The sequence below is a fragment of the Acartia tonsa genome, chromosome 14, assembly GCF_053477335.1.
Source record: "Acartia tonsa isolate MP-2025a chromosome 14, ASM5347733v1, whole genome shotgun sequence".
Taxonomy (NCBI): Eukaryota; Metazoa; Arthropoda; class Copepoda; order Calanoida; family Acartiidae; genus Acartia; species Acartia tonsa.
The window spans coordinates 2,349,549-2,373,151 of NC_137273.1; the positions used below are offsets into that span (position 1 = coordinate 2,349,549).

General features: G+C 32.3%; 2 protein-coding genes across 2 annotated transcripts; one reads left to right on the top strand and one right to left on the bottom strand.

Annotated features, from left to right (window-relative positions):
* Positions 1-6,528: 6,528 nt before the first annotated feature.
* LOC145306685 (uncharacterized) lies at positions 6,529-11,188 on the bottom strand. The gene is made up of 5 exons (XM_080148991.1): positions 11,067-11,188; positions 8,553-8,660; positions 7,685-7,796; positions 7,160-7,391; positions 6,529-6,801 (listed from the first exon to the last, which is right to left on the bottom strand). The coding sequence occupies exons 2-5, from the start codon at positions 8,658-8,660 to the stop codon at positions 6,672-6,674; spliced, it is 582 nt and encodes a 193-aa protein (XP_080005117.1). The 5' UTR covers positions 11,067-11,188; the 3' UTR covers positions 6,529-6,671.
* Positions 11,189-18,457: 7,269 nt separating this feature from the next.
* LOC145305827 (uncharacterized) lies at positions 18,458-20,141 on the top strand. Its single transcript, XM_080147649.1, has 2 exons — positions 18,458-18,514; positions 18,957-20,141. The coding sequence occupies exons 1-2, from the start codon at positions 18,471-18,473 to the stop codon at positions 19,702-19,704; spliced, it is 792 nt and encodes a 263-aa protein (XP_080003775.1). The 5' UTR covers positions 18,458-18,470; the 3' UTR covers positions 19,705-20,141.
* The last annotated feature ends 3,462 nt before the right edge of the window (positions 20,142-23,603 follow it).

The window sequence follows — 23,603 nt, forward strand, 5'->3', positions numbered from 1 at the left end:
CCATCAATAATGATGAAGGAAGATGTACATTTTACACCAGCAAGTTGCTCAGGAGTTAACATGTAGCAAAGATAGTCAAATTGCTTTTGTTGTCCAGAAATAGCTTTTTCTAACTCATTTCTATTAAATTCAGTTTCTCCACTGATACCAGGATTGCTTGCAATCAGCATTTTTTCTGCCTCCTTGCTAAATTCATGTGGATCCACAACAAGTTGGTTTAGTTGTTGAATATTTCGAATAGAAGCAAAACCTATCAACCCTACAAGTAGATTATCATATTCACTCTTATAGCTCTCCTCTTGAAACAGAGTCTTATCATTGATTAATAAGTTAATCCAAGATTTCATGTCAACAATATCCTTATCTGTGATATAGAAAGGCTTGCAATTAGCACATGGAATGTTACTTTTCTTCTCAATTTCTAAGTTTGGAACACAGGCTCCCATCACAAATCTCCAATCCGGTGTCAATATTGATCCAAATACTTTGGTAAAAAATGAAAGATGCTTTTGGGTTTGATCTGATGCCTTTTTCAATAAAGAAATATTACTTCCTCTTTTGACCTCAATGTTGACAATAAGCTTATACTCAGGAATGACCAACAATGAATCATATTCCAAAGATGATTCCTCAATGCTGAAGTAGTAATGGTTGTATGCATAGAAACCTTCTAACTTTTCTTCTGGAATGGACATTAATTTTGCTTTTCCATATCTCTTCAGAACCTTTAATGATACATGTCTTTTATCTTAGCTTATGTTTTGTTGAGATGCTACTCTGTTAGTGTTTGTGTTTGTCCTTCTATAATTTTTGGGTGGATCTTTTTTATTAGGAAAGCAGATAATTAAGTTTCGCCTAATATCCTATCACTTCACTTCCCCATCCTTTTCCTTTCCCTAATCCCTCCTCTTAATTTTATTACTTTTTCTCCTTCACTAGCCCTTCAACATTTGAATATTTATAAAATTAAAAAAGAATTTGAGCCCTCTTTATAGCACGTATTTAGCTATTTACTATTAACCTATTATAAAATTGTGAAATAAATAATAAAATAACAATCATTCCTTTTTGAACAGCCAGACAGAAGATTTCAAATTATTATCAAGGTCCTTGTGCAGTTCAATGCATTCTGAAAGTTTTTCGTCAGCAATTTTCTTAATTTCAAGAATTTCTATAACTTCTTCTTCATATTTGTTTAACTCTGCACAAATATCTTTACCACGCAAACTTTTTCCTTTCTCAATTTTAGCCCTCAGGACATCTCCCGATTGGAATCCATTGATGATAAACGCCACCAGTTGTTTATTTCTAAGGGCAACAATGACATTTTGGTGAAGTAAATCTTCGCAATATTTGTCAAGATAGATTGATATCTCTTTCTTATTATCATGATTATCCAATATAAAAGGTTGTTTTGGAAGCTGTATTTGATTTGGAATGGCAATTATCTTGTTATCCTTATCAAAGTAGTATTTACCACTAACCTCTTTGATTTCATTAATCTTATCCTGGATTGTGCACTGTTCATGTGAATTGGAAGGACCTAGGAAGTTGATTGCCTCGTTCACCAGTTTAAATTTTCTTTCCAGGTGCTGAGAATTGAGAATATCTTGTGTTGAGACTTGATGACAGCCAAGATTCAGCTCACAGGAACAGCTTCCTGTGGCTGTCATTTTGTTCTGAAAATGTTTAAGTAATTTATTAATGTTAAATGGTGTTGAAAAAAAATAATTGCTTCACTTTTTTCTATATAAACCTTACAGTTTTGGTCCAAAACTAAAAAAAAAATTCAATTCATTCAATGTGATTTTCTCGACTGCCATTTAAGATAGACAGCTGAATTATTTGTGGAAATTCTTCATAACAAATAAGCATCTAGTATATAATCTATTCAGTTTGTCTGTGTATCAGTTACAAAAATATGAAAATACTTGTTAAAGGTTTTTTGATCTTTTACAACAAATCCAATATTGATTTAATAGCACTATCATCTGCTCTATAAATCACATTGTCGGTATTTCCATAAATGACATTTCTCTGCTGTGCTACTCAGCTGCAATAAGATGCACCAGATTAAAACAAGGATGACAACATCAATAAGTAGCGAAGCACCAAAAAATGGACAAACGGCCAAAGTGACTTATAGGCAAGACATTTATCCTAAGAAATGTATTTGAAGCTGACATATTATATGTATCTAGATCCCCTATATCTGTTTAAATTTGTATATTAATTAATGGATGTGCTGAATTTTAATTTCCAATTGTGTACGCAGTTTCCGCGGTGTTTCTTCATCCTATCTCAATATTTACTACTAGCTAAAATGGTTCAAACTTCCAAACTTTCAAAATTTTGAATGTTAACCTAAACGATTTATACATTCAAAACTTTAATTTTCAATTTTTTTTAGCTAGTAGTAAATTTTGAGATAGGATGAGGAAACACCGCGGAAACTGCGTACACATTTGGAAATTAAAATTCAGCACATCAATTGATAAGAGTACAATATTAGAGTAAAACACTAGAGGAGGAAGGGGTTAAATATGACTGTATTCTCTATCACAATGAACTTGTGCCATTTCTCAATTTCTTTGAAAATCAAACAATGGTGTCGGGAATTTCTACACAGTCAAGTAGCAGAAAACAAATTGCTATCAGACGAAAAAGGTCATTTGAAAAGGGGGCAGGTAGTTTTCTGTATATACAATTTAAGATATATAAGTTGGATAGAATTTTAAAGTTAGAGGGAGATTTGAAATCTGCATCAAATTTTAAGGATTTTTTTTTTAAATTCGTTTTTTATATAACTCTTTATCTTAAAGCGCAAATACAATTTAAGTTAATTAATTTTGACATCCGTGATAGGTGGATTGAAAACTTCCTGCGCTCTAATTGGTTGAATGATGTACGACACTTGAGCTTCTCCAATCTTTCCAACTTATATATCTTAGTATACATTCATAATATAGATCTGTTTGAACAATAATAATCACTAGAAATGACGAAAAATTCGCAATAAATGTAAAATGTTTAAATTATTCTTGTTTTAAATGAAATGAGGAATGATAACAAACTGAAATGTGGCACTTTTAACATTTTAATGTTTACTTTGCGCTCAGAGATAAGAAACTTTTTGTATGAGTTATTATTTACAGGGATCTAAAGGGATAAGACACTGTCAAATAAATTGATTTACATCCCTTATGATGATACACAAAATTACCCCTTCTGTAGATTACAATTAATGGTTGAAACATCTGGACACTAAACTTAATGAACCAATCAATCAAAATTCAATTCAAGGTCTCCAAAGTTGTTAAGAAAATATTATTTAAAAACTTTGGGGACTTATCTTATAAAAAGCTGATTGTCCCCTCCCTCCCTGAATCATTCAACACACTTTTTATACCTCCTCTTCTGACTAAATTGTTAAAAATCTTAAATAGAAAAATATTTCATTGTAGTAAATTTGGTGGTTATTATTTTACATTAAAAACAACAGTTTTATTCCTAACCCCTGAATCACACCTCGCACCCAAAAAAATTTTAAGCGGCGGATCATCCCTCCCCCCCCCCACCACACCAAAAAGTTCCACTAAATTAATACATTAAACAGGGGATTTAATAAGGGCATTTACTCTAATACTGGTATACAATGTATTTTGCTTGGTCGGTCAGTGAGTTAAGCGGATACTTATAGAGATGCTAAGCATCTTATATTATTGTTTTAAATAATCAGTTTTAACCATTTTTAGAAATTACATGTTTGTCATTAATTTATTTTATTATTAAAAGCGATGCTTTTAATTCTGTAATAAGGATGGTCCGTCCGTCCGGAACAGATAGCTTTCTTGTTAATTTAGGCATGTCAGAATCGGCCTATCGATTTCAACTTTACATGGTGATTCCTGTAGTAGTTAGGTACGATTAGAAAGCGTAACAACTCTATAATCATTACCAGAAGGTCCGTACATTCATTTTAAACTTGTTGATTTTTAACTTTTTAACAACAAATTTGTTTGTGGTATAATCACCCGATTGATCTGAATTTTGGAATACTGATTCCTAAGACAACAAAGTACAATTTGTTAGCGAAGCATATCTATATAGAATATATTCCAGCAGTTTTCATCAAATTTACTTTATATTCTGATTATTCAGTTCTAACATTCTATACAAGTGTTAATGTTCGCTAGTCCCATTGTTTCAGAGCTTCATTTTTTTGTTGATACTGTCATCCTTGTTTCATTTCAAGTATGTATTATGTTTTGATTAATTTATCTGTTTAAAAATTTGTCATTCCTGTGTGCAGTGTTTCATTTCATTGTTTTATCAGTTGAAGAAATTTAAATTCAACAAAAAATCTGTTCGATATTATATATAAAGCATGTGAAATAACTCAGGAATCTAAAGGGATAAGACAATGGCTGATAAATCGATGTACATCCCAAATGATGATACAAAAAATTGCCCCTTCTAGTGATTTAAACCAGTGGTTGAAACGATTAAAAACACTCAACTTAATGAAACAAAATTCACTGAAGTCCTCAAAGTTAATAAGCCAATAAATAGGAAAACGTTAATATAAAAAACTTTGGGGACTAGTGTAATAAACAGCACATTGTCCCCTCTCTCTCTGGAAATAACTACAAAAAATTACTTTTAATTCTGCTCTGATTTGATAACGCTTTCACACAAAGTACCCTGTTGAACAAGCCATTTAGTTTGAAATAAATTGAAAATAAGTTGGGGGGGGGGGGGCAATCATATATGGTTAGGCATAGGAAATAAGATAAATAAGGCGGGGGGGGGGGTGTATGATTACTCAAAATACACTTTGTGTGAAGCACCGAATTTATTTGTTTTCTTTTCATTATCAATTTTTTTATAATTAGTGTCAGTCCATGTTAGACATGTTAGAAATTAGAATTGTCCTATCGATTTTCAACTTTGACTGATGATTCCTATAACAGTTAGGTACGATTTAGAAAGCCTTGCAACTCTATAATCGTTACCATAACTTCGTTACATCCATTTGAAATATGTTACTTTTTTTTACCTTTTTAACAACAATTTTTATGTTCTAAAATGTCAGTATATCCTCAGACAGTATCTTGTAATTACACAGTTTTGCAACAAATTTACTTACAATTTTGTTTAGACTTATGAATTTATAATCTGCTACTTTAGTTCTGACACTCTAGAAGTCTTAATATTTGAATATTCGGTTTTCCTACCGTTCAGAGCTTTGTGTTTATGGATGGTGTCATACACAAAGAAAGATATTAAGATGAGAATTTAATTTCAGCTTATAAGATTATTTGGAACCATGCATGTTTTTTCGTGTTCATATAAAAATTTTAATCAAAACAGGCTATTGAGTAGTATGTCTTAATTGCTATACATCCTTTTATATAAAACTAGCGGCTACGCCAAGGAAGGTAAGAGCTCTATATTCGAAGGGGTAAGAAGGGACAAAAGAAAAAACAAAACAATCCAAAATACATCCAAAGACTTAAATCTAAAAAAATAGCCTAAAAAAACTCTAGGAACTATGTGAAGCTTCCCTATAAGGGAAAAACTAAATCAGTTCAATAGTTCTCATAATATTAAGCAACAGACGAAAAAAAAACATACTGTTTTAAGGTGGAAGAGTCCAGCTTGGAAGTGCCTTTAGGTTGGAAGGACTTATCGAACGAGTTAAATTATAGGATAGCTATACAATAAATAAAATAAAACATTATCATACAGAAATGAAATTTATTACAAAATGACAAAAACTAATTTAATAAAATTAGTTTTGAAGTAATAATACAAGTAAAAAAATCACAAATTGTTAGAAAAGTCAAAAGAGTCATTTTACTGTCAAAAAAGATGGTAATATATCTTTTTCATACAGTAATAATAGTCACCAGGTTATTTGTCAATTTTTAAAGTCAAAACGTCAAAAATGAAAAGTCAATAATATACAAAAGTCTTTTAAAAGTCTAAAGTCAAGAGTCAAGAAAAAAAAATTAAAAAAAGATAATACTGTTTTGGTAAAAATGTAATTTTCCAAAAAATGTAAAACTGAGAGAATTTAATAGTTATTAATCGCATCGTATTATAGACAGCTTTCCGCCGATGTTAAATGAAAAAATATAAGATTAAAACTAGTTTTGAGAGGCCGAGGACCCGGGTTAACAAAACTGGTATCAATTTCGTGATTTTTAGTTTGATATTAGTGGAAAATTGTCTGCAATACGATGCTATACATAATTTTTCAGTATGGCTTAGAACCGGTTCTAATCCAGCGGATATTAACCGGTTTAGAGGTCATACTGAATTTTTTTGTACAATTTCACTGATAATTTGTTCTTTGATGCTCTTGCAATTACTAAAAATTAAACAAAAAATCCAATTTTTAAGTAATAACAAAATTAAATAAATACTAATAATGCCCGTATTTTTTTTCCATTGTGGAGTTTACAAAAATTATTTACAAAAAAAACAAAATTTTAAATCATACAGAAAGACATGTAGCTAAAATATAAATTTGATTTTTTGTTAAGTATTTTTAAATAATGCCCAAAAATACTGATTAAATATAATTAAAAAATACTAATTTCTAGTAAAAAATGTCCAAATCAATAGGCTGAGATCATGAAAGCGCGAAGCAACTCTATAATTAATTATTCCTCCTTGACATTGAGCTGCTCATACTTGTTCATGGCCTCCAGGGCAAACTGAGCAATACTGGAGACAGCCTCCAGGGACCTGCCCTCCTCAGCTCCAACGGTTACCTCGTCCATCAGGCTTTTCCTGAATTAATAAATAAATAAATTTTAAATAAAATCTTTCACCTGAAAAAAGGTTGATTAAGCAAAATACTTATGTTGAAAAAAAAAATTTTTGACAAAAAATTACCTATACATAAAAAGGCTTGGGTGTCCCTTACTATCTATCTATCTCTGTATATATTAGAGACCTCTAGGAACACTTGAGTGAAAAAGGGATTGGGGGAAGGTGGGAAGTTGACCCTCCACTTTTAATTTTAGTTTTAAAAAATAGAAAATTCTCTAGACCTAAGAGAAGCTTCAATATTAAAAAGATCCTTCGATAAAAACATAAAGACAAATATCTTATTACGTATACACTTGTAAATACTTGTAATACTTACAGGAATGGGAAGGGTAGAAGCCTCTGAATGAGCTGGACAACAGTAGAGACCAACAGCAGCATGATGACAGCTCCAAGGCCCCAGGTCACGAGGCTCTGGGTGTCGAACCCGAGGCCGCCGCTGACGCTCAGTCCAAAGGGATCTCTGTTGTCGGGCTGGTATCCGGCAGGCACGGTCACCCAGGGTCCAGTAGCTATAGGCACTCCAGGTCCGTACACATCGTTAGGCTCTCCTGAAAAGCAAAGATTATTTTGTTAATCAATATATTGTTACATGAATGTTGCAACAGACTTTTATGTTCTCTGAAAAAGTGATTCTCGCAGCTGGCTAAAATAATCCCATCCCCCCCTAAAAAACCTCACTACTTTATGTAATAGGATAAGGTTTTCTTTTGTCTAAAGCTTAAGATTTTGATAACTACTGAACTGATTGAGTTATTAAGTTTGGGGAAGCTTCACATCGGCCATGGTATAGTTCTAGGCTTTTTTATTTCTAAAATTTATGTCAAAGTGGATAAAAAATTACCTTCGCCGTTAAAGAAACGTCTCTGGTAGTAATCGCCGTTTCCGTTATTATAATTATAGTTCATTTCATCTCCCCCGCCGTTAATAGCCACGGTATCATCGCCATTTCTGTCCTAAAAGTAAAAATATGTTAAAGGAATTTAAAAGTTTTGATAAAATATTTGATTAATTTTTCTTTTAAGTATGGTTTTGAACCCAATTAATATCTGCTGGATTAGAACCGTTTCAGAGCCATACTAAAAACTTATGTATTGTGTCGTCTTATAAACAATTTCCGACGATTAATAAAATAAAATTAAAATCATAAAATTAACACCAGTTTTGTTGGCCCTGAAGGAGATATTAATCTTATATTTTTTATCCAAGGAAAGTTGTTTATATTACGATTTTTGACAATTAATTTTCTATCCATATTATGTAATTGCTATCTATCTATTTATCTTCTATCTATCTACCTATCTTTCTATCTATCTTTCTATCTATCTATCTATCTATCTATCTTTCTATCTATCTATCTATCTTTATATCTACCTATCTTTCTATCTACCTATCTTTCTATCTATCTACCTATCTTTCTATCTACCTATCTTTCTATCTACCTATCTTTCTATCTATCTACCTATCTTTTATCTATCTACCTATCTTTCTATATATCTTTCTATCTTTCTTTCTTTCTATCTATCTGTCTATCTATCTTTCTATCTACCTTTCTATCTATCTACCTATCTTTTATCTATCTACCTATCTTTCTATCTATCTATCTATCTTTCTATTTATCTATCTTTCTATCTACCTATCTTTCTATCTATCTTTCTATCTATCTCTCTATCTATCTTTCTTTCTTTCTATCTATCTATCTTTCTATGTACCTGAGCGGCTGGGTATATAAATTTTGCTCCATTGGATGTCTGTTCGTTTGTCTGCGGTCCCTCCAACCCCTGGGCACTCGCCACCAACAACAAAATTAAGGGCAACATCTACAAATAAAAAAATGACAACATCAATAAGTAGCGAAGCACAAATAAAACTTGAATTCATAACTGACGTACAGACGGAAAAAACAATGTATATGATAGCTGCACATATGTCATAGGAATCTTCACTAAAATATTTAGATAGCTATCTTCAATAGCAGTCGAGGAAAGCACATTTCCTTTATAGAGTTACGGTCTTACTAACGAACAGGCAAATTGAATTATAGAGTAGCTGCGCTGCTAAAAATCATTATTCCAATACCAAGCAACTTTTAAAGGAAAGCTTTATATTGATAGGTCTATTCAACTCAAATTTAGCCTTCTTAGAATCGTCCTAGCTATTTAAAACTTGGAACAAGGATTCTTGAAGGGATTAGGTATAATATTGAAAGCGTAGCAACTCTTTTATTATTACCAGAAAATCAGAATGTACATTGAAAACATATTGATTTGTTACTTTTATGATAAACAATTAATAAATTCAAATCAAAAATGGTTATTGAACAATAACATACAGACCGATCACGGCTGGTTTTTTATTAAATGAATAAGTTAGGGTACAATGTTTGGCACTTTCGATATAAGTAAATGATAATAAAAAACCCATAGAATGCGATAATAACTTCAGAAAAATCGAAGAAAATAGTTTTCATACTTAATTAACGTTTTTAAGTTTTTCTTCAAAAAGTTTAGATAAGATGCCTTTAAAAGTCGTCTATGATTTTGTCAGGGATAAAAATGTAACTTTAAAATAAGAATTACAACATATTTTGTCAATTAGTACAAAGTAAAATTTTGAACATTTTATTGATCAGTATATTTTTTAAAATGTGAAGTAGAAACCTGAATATTTTATCATGAAAATTGTGTTATGATTTGATTGTCTGCTAGATTACAAGAAAAAAGATACTGACAGTACTTGTTGGTTCTTTAAAAAAAATTAGGTAGATTACTTTCAGAACCCCTCTTTTTGCAACGTTATTTTAATAGAACAGAGACGTAATCTTAGTGTACTCAATATCTAGACAGCCAACCATTGTTTTAGAATTGTTCAATTTTTTTAACTTCTGATAAAAACAGAATTAATGGTATTTTTGTAAATATTATACCTCCAAGAAATGGCTATACTTCCCAATCATATGTTGTGTGATATTTAAGAGGAATTATTTTGATATAATGTCATTAAAATATTCGTTGAAAAAAGTGCTATTCTAGCTTATACTTTACATTTTAATGTGTATGATAATTCAAATAAAAGATAATGAAGATTTATATTATATTTAATTGTTATAATTATAAAGAAAAACCTGGAAACAGTAAAAAACTGACTTTATTTTATTGACGTAGGGAAAATTTTGTCAAATATTTGAATAAAAAAGCAATATAAAACAAAATAAATTATTTTTAATATAGTCACAAAAAGGCTTAATGAGTTTAGGAAATATTTCATTCACTAATCATGTCATTTAAACTCTATTACATAGAATACAGTGTAAAAAGATGTTCTCGTTTTAATTTTAAGTAATTTCAAATGCATTTTAATACCTTTTAATGATTTATTTTTTGAAACATCTTTTTATAAAATGTTAATGATTTTTGAAGTTATATGTTAAAATGTTTTTAAATTATGTTAACATTTTGTTTTAAATGTAGAAAATTGGTAATTCTAAACATTCTAAAAATGATTTTATTAAATTTTCATCACTTAAATTGCATGTTTGATGAAATTTTCAACTGATAATTCAAGAAAAATCGTTTAAGTTTTATTATATTTTACTTTGAAATGTTAAAAAAATATATTATTGTCAAAAATGTGGAAGTTATACTTTCCTCAAAAAAAGACCTAAAACATGCAAATTAACACGTGTAATGAGATTTTTTTTCTTTCAGGTTTAATTTTAAGTAATTATTGATATTTTTTGTAAAAAGGATTTTATATAAAAAGTTTTAAAACTCGAGTTATGTAGTGGTTCTAAAAAAGGTTGCGAATTTATGCAATTTTCTTGCAAAAAAAATTTTCTAGGATTTTAAAAATAGCAAAGGATGTTATTAGACGTACTTACAGATACAATTGCTAAGTCATTTTGGCCAAACACTAAAATAAAGTTTTGACATCTGAGGGCCCATACGTGCGATATTAAGACTTAGAGAGTATCATTACAATAACAAATTTTCAGTATGGCTTCGAAACCGATTAATATCCGCTGGACCGATTCGCAGCCATACTGAAAAATAATGTATCGTATATCACAGACAATTTTTTACGAATAGTAAAATGACAAATCATAATATTGATACCAGTTTTGTTACCCTGGAATTAATCTTATAATTTATCGTTTTACTACCCGCGGAAAGCTGTCTATAACACGATGCGATGAATAACTATTAAAATAATTGAAAATAACTTACCGTTTTAAATATTATGTAACAACTGATTGGAAGTCCGTTATCTGTTTCCTATTTATAACCCTTTACCGCCGACGACCAAAGTCTATTTTTAGGTTTTAGGTGTTCCTCTATTATTACGCATGCTACCCTCGGGTATTTAGCGTAAAGTGTCAGGGAGAGAGGGGACATTGAGCTGTTAATTACACTAATCAAGTTTTATAGTAATGTTTTCTTATTCGTGAGCTGAACAATTTAGGGGACTTTTATTGAATTTTGATTGGTAGGTTCATTAAGTTAAGTGTTCGAACGTTTTAAGCAGTAATTGTAATCTATGAAAAGGGGTAATTTTGTGTAAAATCATTGGGAATTAATTTATCGGCCATTGTACTATTCCTTTAGATTTCTGGTAAAATGTAAAGAGAAATGTGTCAGCGTTTGGCTGCAAATTTTTTTATGTCGATGAGGTCACTGCTGACATACTATAGACAAGCTATTAAGAATAGCTTTTTATCGCATTGTATTATAGATAGACAGGCTTTCCGCGAGTTGTAATGGTAAAAGTTAAAAGATTAAAACCACTTTTGTTAGCCTCGATGTATACGATGCTACACATGATTTTTCAGTATGGCTGAGATTTCTACTAGAAATTTCGGGAATAGTCCCTTTCCTAACATCGCCCCATAAGGAGCGATTCGTCGTATTTTTAAAATGGCTTTTTATAGGTCATTTTAGGTTAGGTTAGGTTAGGTTATATTTGGTTAGGTGATTACCCCACAGGTTTAGGTAATTGGCCCCGCAGCGTTAGAGCCCCCTGCAGGGGCTAGAAATAGAAGAAAAGCTACTGTGAAATATACGAAGAATCGACCCATAAGTTGCGATGTTACGAAAGGGACTATACCCAAAATTTCTACTTTTGCTATGCCAGATGGGTGACATTTATAGTAAAGATAAGGGTCTATAAACTGAAGCAACCAATTATCATTTACTGTAAGGAATTACAGATAATGATCGTACAATTAAACGGTTCAAATCCAAAGACGTTTGGCGAAATAATAACAAAATTAATTCTATTGCATAAAGCAATAAGCTTTTATTTTGTCTTTAGCGAAGTTTCTCGCTAACCACTGAACAGATTAGGTTCTCCTTTACAGTGAAGATTCTTATAGGTTGTAAGATGGTTTTTGGCTATTTCTGCCCTTCCATATCCCTTCGAATATAGAGCCCCTATGCCAGGGGCATTAATTTTTAAGATCGGATGCCTTGCTACTTTTAGATGTAATAATCTTGGTTTGCACTGTAGGAACATATTCTGCAAAGCAACGGGATTTCCCATTATGTAGCTTATTTTCTCTTTTTTTTGCCTAAGCCTTACAAGGATTGTACCACTAAAAAAAAAATTCCAGTATGACTTCGATCAACCGATTAATATCCGCTGGATTATAACAGGTTCTCAGTCATACTGAAAAATCATGTAACGCATCATATTACAGACAATTTTCCACGAATATTTTATCATATTCATAAAGTTAAAACCAGTTTTGTTAGACAAGGCCTTTGTCCCTTTGTGGCTAACAAAACTGGTTTATTTTTTTAAACATACAAACACTTGCTATTCCTTAGAATTAAATTTTTTTTATCTTAGATTACCTAATATATTTCTATTATTTACAACTAGAATAAACTTTGTTTGGATTCTAATTATATTTCAATTGATTAAATTTCCATGTTTTCATCATTTCCAATTTTTTGTTGTTCTAAAGTCAGTACTAATTAAAATTTAAACTTATTTTCTCTTTAAAATTTGTGTAAGCACAGTCCTTTTAATAATAAACCAACGTTTAAACCACCCAAATTACTACTACCCCTCTCCCTCCTTTTTTTTGTTTACATCACTACCTTACTTATTTTCGGTCAACCTATACCCTTCCCCCTCCCCCTTCCCTCTTTCGCATCTATCAGCCCTTCTTAAATAAAATACCCCATTTTTAAATACCTTACAGTGGCTGGAATAGCGAAGCTTTCCTACGAATACAGTATGTCCATCTGTAGGTCCGACCTCATGTAAAACTTTGATAATCAATATAAACATGTTAGAATCTTCATATCCATTTTATAGCGTTCTTGAGGAATTGAGGATTCCCGTAACAACTCGGAATAATCTTGTGAACTTATCATTTCTATAATCAATGACAAAAAATATAAATGCGTCTATTCTGGTTTGAAAACAATTTTCACAAAATCTTAGCTTTTTAAAATGGATAGCACGAGTAAGATTCTTTTCATTCCATTTATAAATAGAAGTAAGCTTTTTCGTATTTAACGAAGGATCTCGCTAACTTCTGACCTGATATGGTCCCCTTTACAGTGAAGCTTCTTATAGGTCTCGGGATGATTCTAATCTATTGTTATATCTATATATAAGTATAGGAATTGTTTTAAGCCGATCCATATCCTTTCGAATATAAATCTCCTAGAAGTTAAGGGCACAACCGATAGTACTTAAAAATTATCTTTATCTATATTAAAAGCACTATCACTTTAAAATTGGCAATATTCGTTTGTTCGTTTTTTATCTTTGCTTTGATTATTTGAATCATCCTTGTTAATGTAACAACATTTAAGGTTAACAGGCAGAATTATCTGTTCTATAAATAGATATTACACGTAATACGTTGAGAAATTTTAATAAAGCACATTTTCTCAGGGATCGAAAGGGATAAGACAATGGCCGATAAATAGATGTACATACCCAATGATCATACACAAAATTAACTCCTTATGTCAGTGGTTGAAACGTTTCGACACCTAATTAAATGAACCAACCAATCAAAGTTCAATAAAAGTCCCAAAGGTTGTTGTGCCAACGAAAAAGAAAACGTTATTTTAAGACTTTGGGGACTAGCCCACTGTTCCATCCCTCCCTTAATACGTTGAGAAATTTGAATAAAGCCCTTAATCTACTATTGAAGGTGCGTGTATAGATATTTTAAATTGGGGTGAAATTTATTGGTTTGTATTTTTTGTTTGGTGATTGATAAAAATCAACTTTTCCAATAATACATAAGTAGAAAATAGCTTTAAAACATCAAATGAGCAGTAGAAAGTATCTCTGAAAATTAGGACCTTATCGGTACAGCGGTTTCTGAGATATTTTGCATCATCTGAGACTGATAGATAGATTGACAGACAGCGTTTTACTTTACAATTAAACTTTGTAACTTAAATCTAATAATAAAATAGCCTAAAACCATCAATGAATCTATGTTAATGATAACTCAATCGCTTCAGTTGTTAGCGAGATTCCAACGAAAGTAAATTTTTTTACCTCTTTATACATTAGACCTATGTGTCGCTTCACTAAATGAATAAATCAATCGGTTCAATGGTCAAACAAAGCAGTATACTTCTCGAGGCATTTATAAGCACTTTATTTAGGGAGGGAGGGGGAGGGGGGGGGAGGTCAGGGGGTTGACTCCCCAATATTTTCATGATTTGTTTTAAAAAGAAAAAAATTATGGGGGGGGGGGATATTTTTTTAAGGTGCGATTTCTCTTAGGAGATGGTGGTACCCTCTCATCCCTTAAAAAACCCTTCCCAGGACCTATGAGAATCTACACTGTAAAGGAGAACCATATCAGTTCAGCGGATGAAAGATAGACATTTTGTTACTTTTATATAAAAAATATTCCATAATTTGACATTATTACGATGTTCTTATATGGTAATAAGAGGTTTCTAGTAGTAATATTTAATCTTGGACATTAATAAGAATAAATAAGGATGACATTATTCATAAAAATTGCATTTTAACTAGAAGGTACAAGTAAATCAAATAAATTTGCAATAAAGTAAAAGTAAAAACTAGAAAGATAACTATACGGCCAGGGATCTAAAGGGATAAGACAATGACCGACGAATTGATGCAGTTGTACATCCCTAATGATGATACACAAAATTACCCCTTCTGTAGACTACAATTAGTGGTTGAATCGTTTTGGACAAAACTTCATAATCCAACCAATCAAAACCAATAAAAGTCCCTAAAGTTGTTAAGTAAAAGTATAGAAAAACGCTATTGTAAAACTTTAGGGATTAGTGTTATAAACAGCCCAATGTTCCCTCCCTCCCTGTATTTATAAAATAATGAAAATAACAAAAGTAAGATTAAAAATTTGATAAGACACAGAATAACTGTAAGTTGCTAAAAATAAATTTTAATTGCACATTATTTACAAAGACCTTCTGGTACTATTGTGTGACAGCATATTATAGGGTAGAAATTTACTGTTATTTTGTGATTTAGATTGTTTTCTAGAACCAGCTTTTGTTATATAACCTGTAGATTAAAATAAAGCTACCCGTCTCACCCACCCCCCTCCCCCCTCTACCTCACTTTACCCCCTACCCTTTCCCCCCTTTTTCTAACCCAAAAATGTAGTGCTTGACCGCTAGCTACAACTACCATATCCCTTTCTATCTATCTATCTCATTTAGATTTATGTGTTTGTAAGTTAAATTAAGAATGCGTTGGTTATGATTTTAACTAAAATAATTTAATTTAATATTTTAAAGAAAAGACTTTCTATAGTCAGGTTATGTCCTTACGCAAAGTTGAAAATCAAAGGGAAAAACAACGAAAAAATCCATCCATTAATAACCAAACCTACGGGAAAATGCATAAAACCACTCTAAAACCTCAATAAAGCTTCCCTGCAAAGTACAATCCTATCAGACCAAAAAACTTACTTTTTTATATTATAGAATATTCTTTTAAGTTACAGATATACACTAAAATTTGATAAAAGCTTGATTGTTTGATGCTCTTTAGCAGTGTTCGAACTTTTCAACCTATAATTCTAATTTAGGGATAGGATAATTTTTTTTTTTTTTCATGGTCTGAAATTTATCATCCATTGTCTTATCTCTGAAGATTCTGCGAATTGTTTTGTCTTCAACGATATGATAATAATAGTTATAATAGTTTATAGACAGCTTTCCGCGGATATGAATATAAAACATCATAAGATTAAAACAATTTTTTTAGCCCCGAGGAGCCGTAGGCCCAGGATAAGAAAACTAGTAATAATTTTATGAATTTGGTTTTAATATTGGTGGAAAATTGTTTGTAATATACCAATGCTACGCATGATTTTTCAGTATGGCTAAGGACATGTTTAAATTCATTGGATATTAATCGGTTCGAATCCATACTTGAAAAGTTAATTGTGATTTTGATTTTTGAATATAGGTTTTTAACTTTTTTTAATAACAATTTTTTGCGTTATATAATCAACCGATTGATCTGATTTTTGGAGTACTGATTCCTATTACAATAAGGTACAATATTGTAAGCGAAGCATCTGTATAATCAAGTCCGAAAAATGTCAGTATGTCCTTGAACAGTATTCTGTATTTAAGAAGTTTTGCAACAAATTTACGTATAATTTTGTCAAAACTTGTATATTCAAATTTTTTTTTTATTTATTAATGTTCTTTGTCATACCGTTTCAGACCTTAGCTTTTATGAATGTTGTCATCCTTGTTAAAATATAATTTTATTGTAATACAATAATTGTGTATCTTTTAGAATTGAATATGATTTGAATCAATATGGCGTGCAAAGCACTTTGTCCAGGGGGGCCGGGGGGCATTTTTAAAATCCCCCCCCCCAGACAAAGTCTCTAAACAAAGGGTCGCTTTATATTGGAGGGTGTGTGTGTGGGGGGGGGGGGGGGGGGGGGTTGGCATTCAAGGATCTGGAGATGGGGGGGGGGGGAGATATTGTCCTTCAATGATTCCTTAGATTCGCACGTCACTGTATCAGTTTATTTTGAAATAAAATTGCATATCTTTTAGAATCAAGTTTCATATGCCTCTGATGGAATGTTAACATTTAATAATGGATATATGTATAATATGTGGATTTATTGTCGTTAACTTATAATAATATAATATGGTCCTCATTTATTAGTCAGTTGGGAGGAGGGAATAGGGGTAAAGGGGATATTGTTATTTTAGCGAGCTGGAAGTATCACTTTATTATAGTACTAGCGGCTATGCCCCTAGAGGCCTCTAGGGGCACTTAAGGAGGGGAGAGTTGAATTTGATAACCCAATTTATTATTTTAGAATTTCAAAGAAAAAGTTAAAAAAAAAATTTTTAGGGGGGTTATTTTTTTCTAGGGGCGATTTCTCTTATGAGGGTGGTGGTACCTTCCCCCAAAATAGTTATAAACCTTCCGTTAAGGGGAACCCGATCGGTTCAGCGGTTAGCAAGATCCTTCGGTACAAACACACAAACATCCTGTTACTTTAGTATAAGGATATCAAAATCTGGTGAAACATCCAAGTAATAATATATCGATTAAGTTGTTCTCTCAGAAATGTAGGGTATGTAGCTATTGACTCATGAGTCAGTTAATTTTTAACTTAGAAAGGATTCAGTTTTTAGTACTAAAGAACCTAGAAAGAAATGTTTAGGACAGTGATTGTAACAGCTACTAATTAAGACAGATGCCTGATTTTTAAAAGCGAAAGTTTTTTAAAATTAGGGACGGTCCGTCCATTACAGTTAGCTCTTTTCGTTAATTTAAACATGTTAGAATTGTCCTATTGATTTCAAACTTTGCAAGCTGCTTCCTATCACAATTAGGTACGACTTAGAAAGCGCCGCAACTCTATAATCGTTACCAAAAAGTCCGTACGTCCATTTTAAACGTGCTTATTTTTCCTTTTTTGACAACAAATTTTTGAATGTTAAAATTATCCTATTCATCTGATTTTTTAAATACTGATTCCTACTACAACAAGGTATAGTGTTATAAGCATCTCTATAATTAAGTCCTAAAAATGTCAGTATGTCCATAAACAGTAACATGTCTTTAATCAGTTTTGCAACAAATTTACTTACACTTTTGTATAGACATGTGTTAATGTTTGTCCTTCCATATCAGAGCTTTTTATGGATGTTGTCATCCTTGTTTTTTTTGTTGAAAATTCACTATTTAAATTTGCTTCATCTACCTGGTACGTTAGTCTGTCTGTAATGGTCAAAAATGTCCTGGCTCATGACTACTCACATTTCAAAGTTGTGAAAAGTGAAGAATAATTGCGTTTTCTCATCTGCTATTACAGATAGATCGCTGAAAAATTATAAGAAATATTTATATGATATGATAGTGTGTAATAAATTCAGTATCTTACGCCATTTTCAGAAGGTGAAGTTTTTATTAATATTGTTAATTAATAGGCCCCTAGGAAGGTGTTTTTTTTCGGGGGGGGGGGGGGGGTTGGAAGTCGATCTGAATTCTCTTGGGAGGATAGGCATACCCTCGCCCTCTAAATGGTTTTAAACCTCCCCTGGACCTATAAAAAAATCCATATCTTTTATAAAATAATTTTATTTTCAGATTTCGACGGTGAAAAAATGTCATTTAGTGATATTATTGAGCTGAATGTTGGTGGTACTAGGTAAGCATTATCCTTCTATAACCCCCCCCCATTCCAAAAAAAGAAAAATCACCCTAAGAAAAAAAATGAACCTCCACAAAAAAATTGAAGTGGGAATTTTTTTTTGAGGAAGGTAGATGTGTTTGTACTGCCGTCAGATTTTATAGCTTTGCTTATGTGTATGTTACGATGTCATATTAATATAAGATTGTTTATAAGATTCTCAATGTTGTATTAGAATTTCAGTGATAGTAAATTAGTAATAAAATAGTTATTTATCGCATCGTATTATAGACAACTTTCCACGGATATTAAAGTGGATTTGTAATCCCGAGCATTCGGCCCCTCGGATCTAACAAAACTTGTTTTATGTATTTTATTTTAAAATTCGTGGAAAATTGTCTGTTTTACGATTCTATACATGATTTATTAATACAAGCCATATCATTTTTAAATTGTTTAGGTTTGTTACCTCCAGACAAACCCTGTTGAAAGAGCCTCATTCTGTTTTGGCAAAGATGTTCAGATTAGATTCACCAATTCAGCCAGCTGCTACGTTGAAGGATGGATCCTACTTCATTGATAGAAACCCCAAAAGGTTTGAAATCATCCTTGAATACTTGAGAGATGATGAGCTAGCTGATGATCTTTCCAAGGCAGAACTGACAAAACTGCGGGTTGAAGCCAGATATTTCATGTTAGAGAATCTTCTCAGCATCATAAATGGAAGGCTTGATAATCTTGATGTTTACAGATTCCGTTATAGCTATTTTCGCATTAATTGTGAGTATAATATGGATGTTGAAGTTCCTAGAAGCTGTGAGCCTGAATTATTTTACTTTGCTGTGAGAAAGTCCTATTTTGAAGATGTTCCTCTGCATGCAATAATGAATTTCTTCATGTGTGGTTTGACTGGACGTTTTTCTTGTTATAATGACAGCGGTGATCCTTTCCAACCCATTGGAGCTCATTTTGTTACTTCACCTGATGCTATTATAAATATTAATCCGCCCCGGGGCTCCAGATCTATCAATGTCAAAGAATACATAGAGAAGTCACGAAACTATCTGGTGGCTGAAATGAAGAGGAGAAATAACTGTCCAGTAAAACCCGCGGATGCAACCCCATTCCCAGAAGATGAGTGGAATCGGGCAGTAATGACACGGATGAATAGGATAAACTGGCCACTAGAAATGATGAACTGGCACTAGAAATCAAGTGCTCGTCTGCTACACGTCACCCGAGACTTCACCTCAAATTTAATTGGAATGCTTTAAAATTTAAAAAAAGGAATTGCCATATGTGGTATAGGTTTAGACCTCTGGCTGTTTTTAAAACTTGGAAAAGGTTGATTTCACTGAGGATCACAGTCGGTTGACGCGCGGCTGCCGAGCCCTGAAAAAATCAATGTAAATAAATCTTAAAAGGAAAAGAAGGGTGTTTTATTTGGCATATGTGATTTGTTTTTTAGTGGTTTAACAAAAAATGTATAAATAATTATTGAGGTAGGAATATTTAAGTTACGATTTGATTTTAACAAAGCATTTGACAGTAATCACATGTTGCTTTTATTGTAAATCGAGAAAGTGACTCAAAATCAGACATGCAACATCATACAAATGAGTGATTATCCATCTCTTTTTTAGGGGTTTTCTTTCTCTCCCTTATTTTTATGACGTCACATGTCTGATTTTGAGTGACTTTCTCCATTTGCCTTATTTTAATTATTCAATTTTGTTATTACTAGCGGCTTCGCCCCCTAGCCTCTAGGGGCTTTACCCCAAGAGGTTTGATTAACCTAATATTTCTTATTTTAGATTTAAAATAATAACAAAAATAATCTATTTTGGTGGGGGGCTTTTTTTGGGGGGGAGGGGGTGGGGGGTTAGTCGACCCCACTATTTAATTTCATTTAAAAAAAATATTTTGTTATTTTATTTTGGGGGGGGGGGTTGGGGGTGTCCCACCCCCTAAGAAAATAGTTATAAACCTTCCCGGGACCAATGAGAAGCTACCCTGTAAAAGAGAACCCGATTGGTTCAGCGGTTAGCGAGATTCTTTGGTACAAATACACAGACAGACAGACAGACATCGTTCTACTTTGTATTATAGATAATTATTTTTTTGTATTATTTGTATCTGATTTTTACTATATCTGATTCATTTACCATGTATATTTTTTGATTTAATTGTTTAAGCATTTTAAAGTAGTGAAGCTTCTCTATAACTCACTATGTCTGTCCAACCGTAAGTCCGTAACGCTATGGGGGAAATGATATTTACTCAGCCGGTATTAAAGCTAGACCTTGACAACATTCCTAGCATTACGGAGATAATATCCATGGCTGCCCAACTGCTTTTAATTAGCTTTGTAGCAGCTTTTAACTTTTTTTTACTGATTTCCACAAAATTTTGTGAGTAATAGTATCATACTAAAATCAAATTTAAATTTTATTTTTTTAAACTTATTTTTACAAGAAATTTTTCAAGGTTTCGTGATTTTATTATTTTATTATATTTCTTTCTTATGTCCCTCTTAGATGTTAATAGATGAAAGGACAATTAGCTTTTTTATTAAAACTTATTTTTACCAGGGGTGGCTATTCTAATAATCAATTCTAAAAAAAATCACGAAACCTTTTAAAGTAAGGTGGAAGTGTATTTTTTTTATGTAATTGAAGAGCGGTGGGTAAGAAGGGGAGGCAAAGGAGAAGGGGGTTGTGAAGAAATTTCCCTTTGGAATTGTTTGTCAGAATATCATTCCCTTTTCCCTGATTTTTACAATTAATTTTTAAAAGTTAGTATTTTTTAACCTATTTTTAAAAAATACACTATTCTAAGACATGAAGGTATATATCGATTTTAGCAATTTCCATTCATTTTGTCAAAAAAATATATAGGTATGAGACATCCTTATACTAAAGTAACAGGATGTCTGTGTGTTTGTTTGTCTGTGTGTTTGTGTGTTTGTACCGACGGATCTCGCTTACCGCTGAACCGATCGGGTTCTCTATAACAGGGTAGCTTCTCATAAGTCCCGGGAAGGTTTATAACTATTTTGAGGGAGGGTACCACCACCCTATCAGGAGAAATTGCCCCTAGAAAAAAATTACCCCTCCCGAAAAAGAGACTCCAACGAAACATAAACCAATTATTTCTGTAATTAGATATTTTAAATAAAAAAAACATTCAAAGTGCCACTAGAGGCCTCTAGGGGCGTAGCCGCTAGTTAGATAAAAATTAGTATGATATTGATCAAAGAGGTTTTGTGTTTATAAAAAAATTGTCACAAATTATGTTGAAACTTGTCATCAGGATGATAAAATAAAAAAAAAAATGATGACTTTATAAATGGGAGGAGTTCTGGAAAAAAATCGCCATTATTTGTATTGAACTGGGGGGCGGGGCAAAATTTTATCAAAGGATTTTTGAAATGGTAAGGAAAAAGGCGGAGCTGTGATTTTACAAGGTTTTGTGATTTTATCATTTTTATATATTTCATTCTTATGTCCTTCTTTCTCACTGAACATTTGATTGGTAATTTACTTTGTGTCTTTTCATATTTTTTTGGTGTTTCGCTACTTATGGATGTTGCCATCCTTGTTTAGGTATTTTTCATTATAATAAAGTATTTTGATAAATTATAAGTAATTTAAGTTTCTAAATGTAAATTATGAAAATTATGTATTTCTATCTGGCGCTATTAATAAAGAATTTATATTAATCGTTTAAATTGTTTATCAATGTCCTTATAATAAAGAAACAGTATGTCCATCTGTTTGTTTGTACCGAAGTATCTCGCTAACCGCTAAACCGATTTGGTTCTCCTTTAAAGGGTAGCTTTACACAGGTCCTGGGAAGGTTTATTACTTAAATTGGTATTATATTTTGTACTAGCGGCTTCGCCCCTAGCCTCTAGGAGCTTTGCCCGAAGAGTTGATAAAAATAAATTTGGGCAAAATACGTAAAAGGACCAAGGAAATCCCCTAAAAAAAAAAATGGGGGGGGGAGGAATTTTGTATTTGGGGGGGTTAGGGGTGTCCCACCCACCAAGAAAATAGCCTAAAACCACCACAGGACCAGTAGGTATATTCCCTGAAGAGTAGAATCCGATCGGTTCAGTGGTTACCGAGATCTTAAGGAACGGACGGACGGACAGACAGTCAGACGGACGGACGGACAGACAGACAGACGGACAGACATCGTTCTACTTTGTATTATAGATAGACCTTAAGATCTCAATAATGACTAAACCGATTAAGTTCTCTTTTTTTAGGCAAGCTTCACATATGCAGCTGCGATGGTTTGATTTGATTTTTAGATTTATGTCTTTGGATAGTTTTAAGCTATATTTTAGCCCCTGAGCCCCTAGAGGATAGCAGAGCTGCTGATAGATTTATAAATTGAGGATGGAGATTATATCCCGTAGTAGCCATGTATTATATCACAAATATATAAATTAGTAATGTTTATTCGTCTGGTGCTAAATGCATGGAAAATGCTGGTCCAATTTTTGGTTGCACTTTTCATGTAAGCTTGATAAACGTCTCTAGGGGCGAAGAATGGGATGTTTAACAAAAGTAACAGGATGTCTATAGCCTAAAATCTCGCTAACCACCGTACCGATATATTTCTCTTTCATAAGCTTTTTTTTTGCAAAACATTTATGTATGAATTTGTTTAGACTCTATAAATTGATACTAAATATAAAAAAAACTTCGCCTATAAAGCAATACAATTTAACTTAATCTGTTATTATCATATACTAAACCTAGCAGATACGCCCCCCCAAGAAGCCTCAAGGGGCACTTTTGATGCGGCTTGTGGTAGGGGGGGGGGGGGGGTAGATTAATTCGATCCCTCCCCATCTCCCCAATTTTAATTTTAAAAAGCTACATTGTAAAGGAGAACCATATCTGTTAAGCGGTTAGCAAGATTCTTCGGAACACACAGACATACGTACACACATAAACATCCTGTTACTTTCATAAAAGGATTTGTTTTAGAGAATACCTTTATTCAACGAGGCCTACAATATTAAGCCTGTGATTGGTTGAGAACAAATAATTACCCGGCCTCTCATTGGTCCAACAGAAAGTACAAAAGAGTA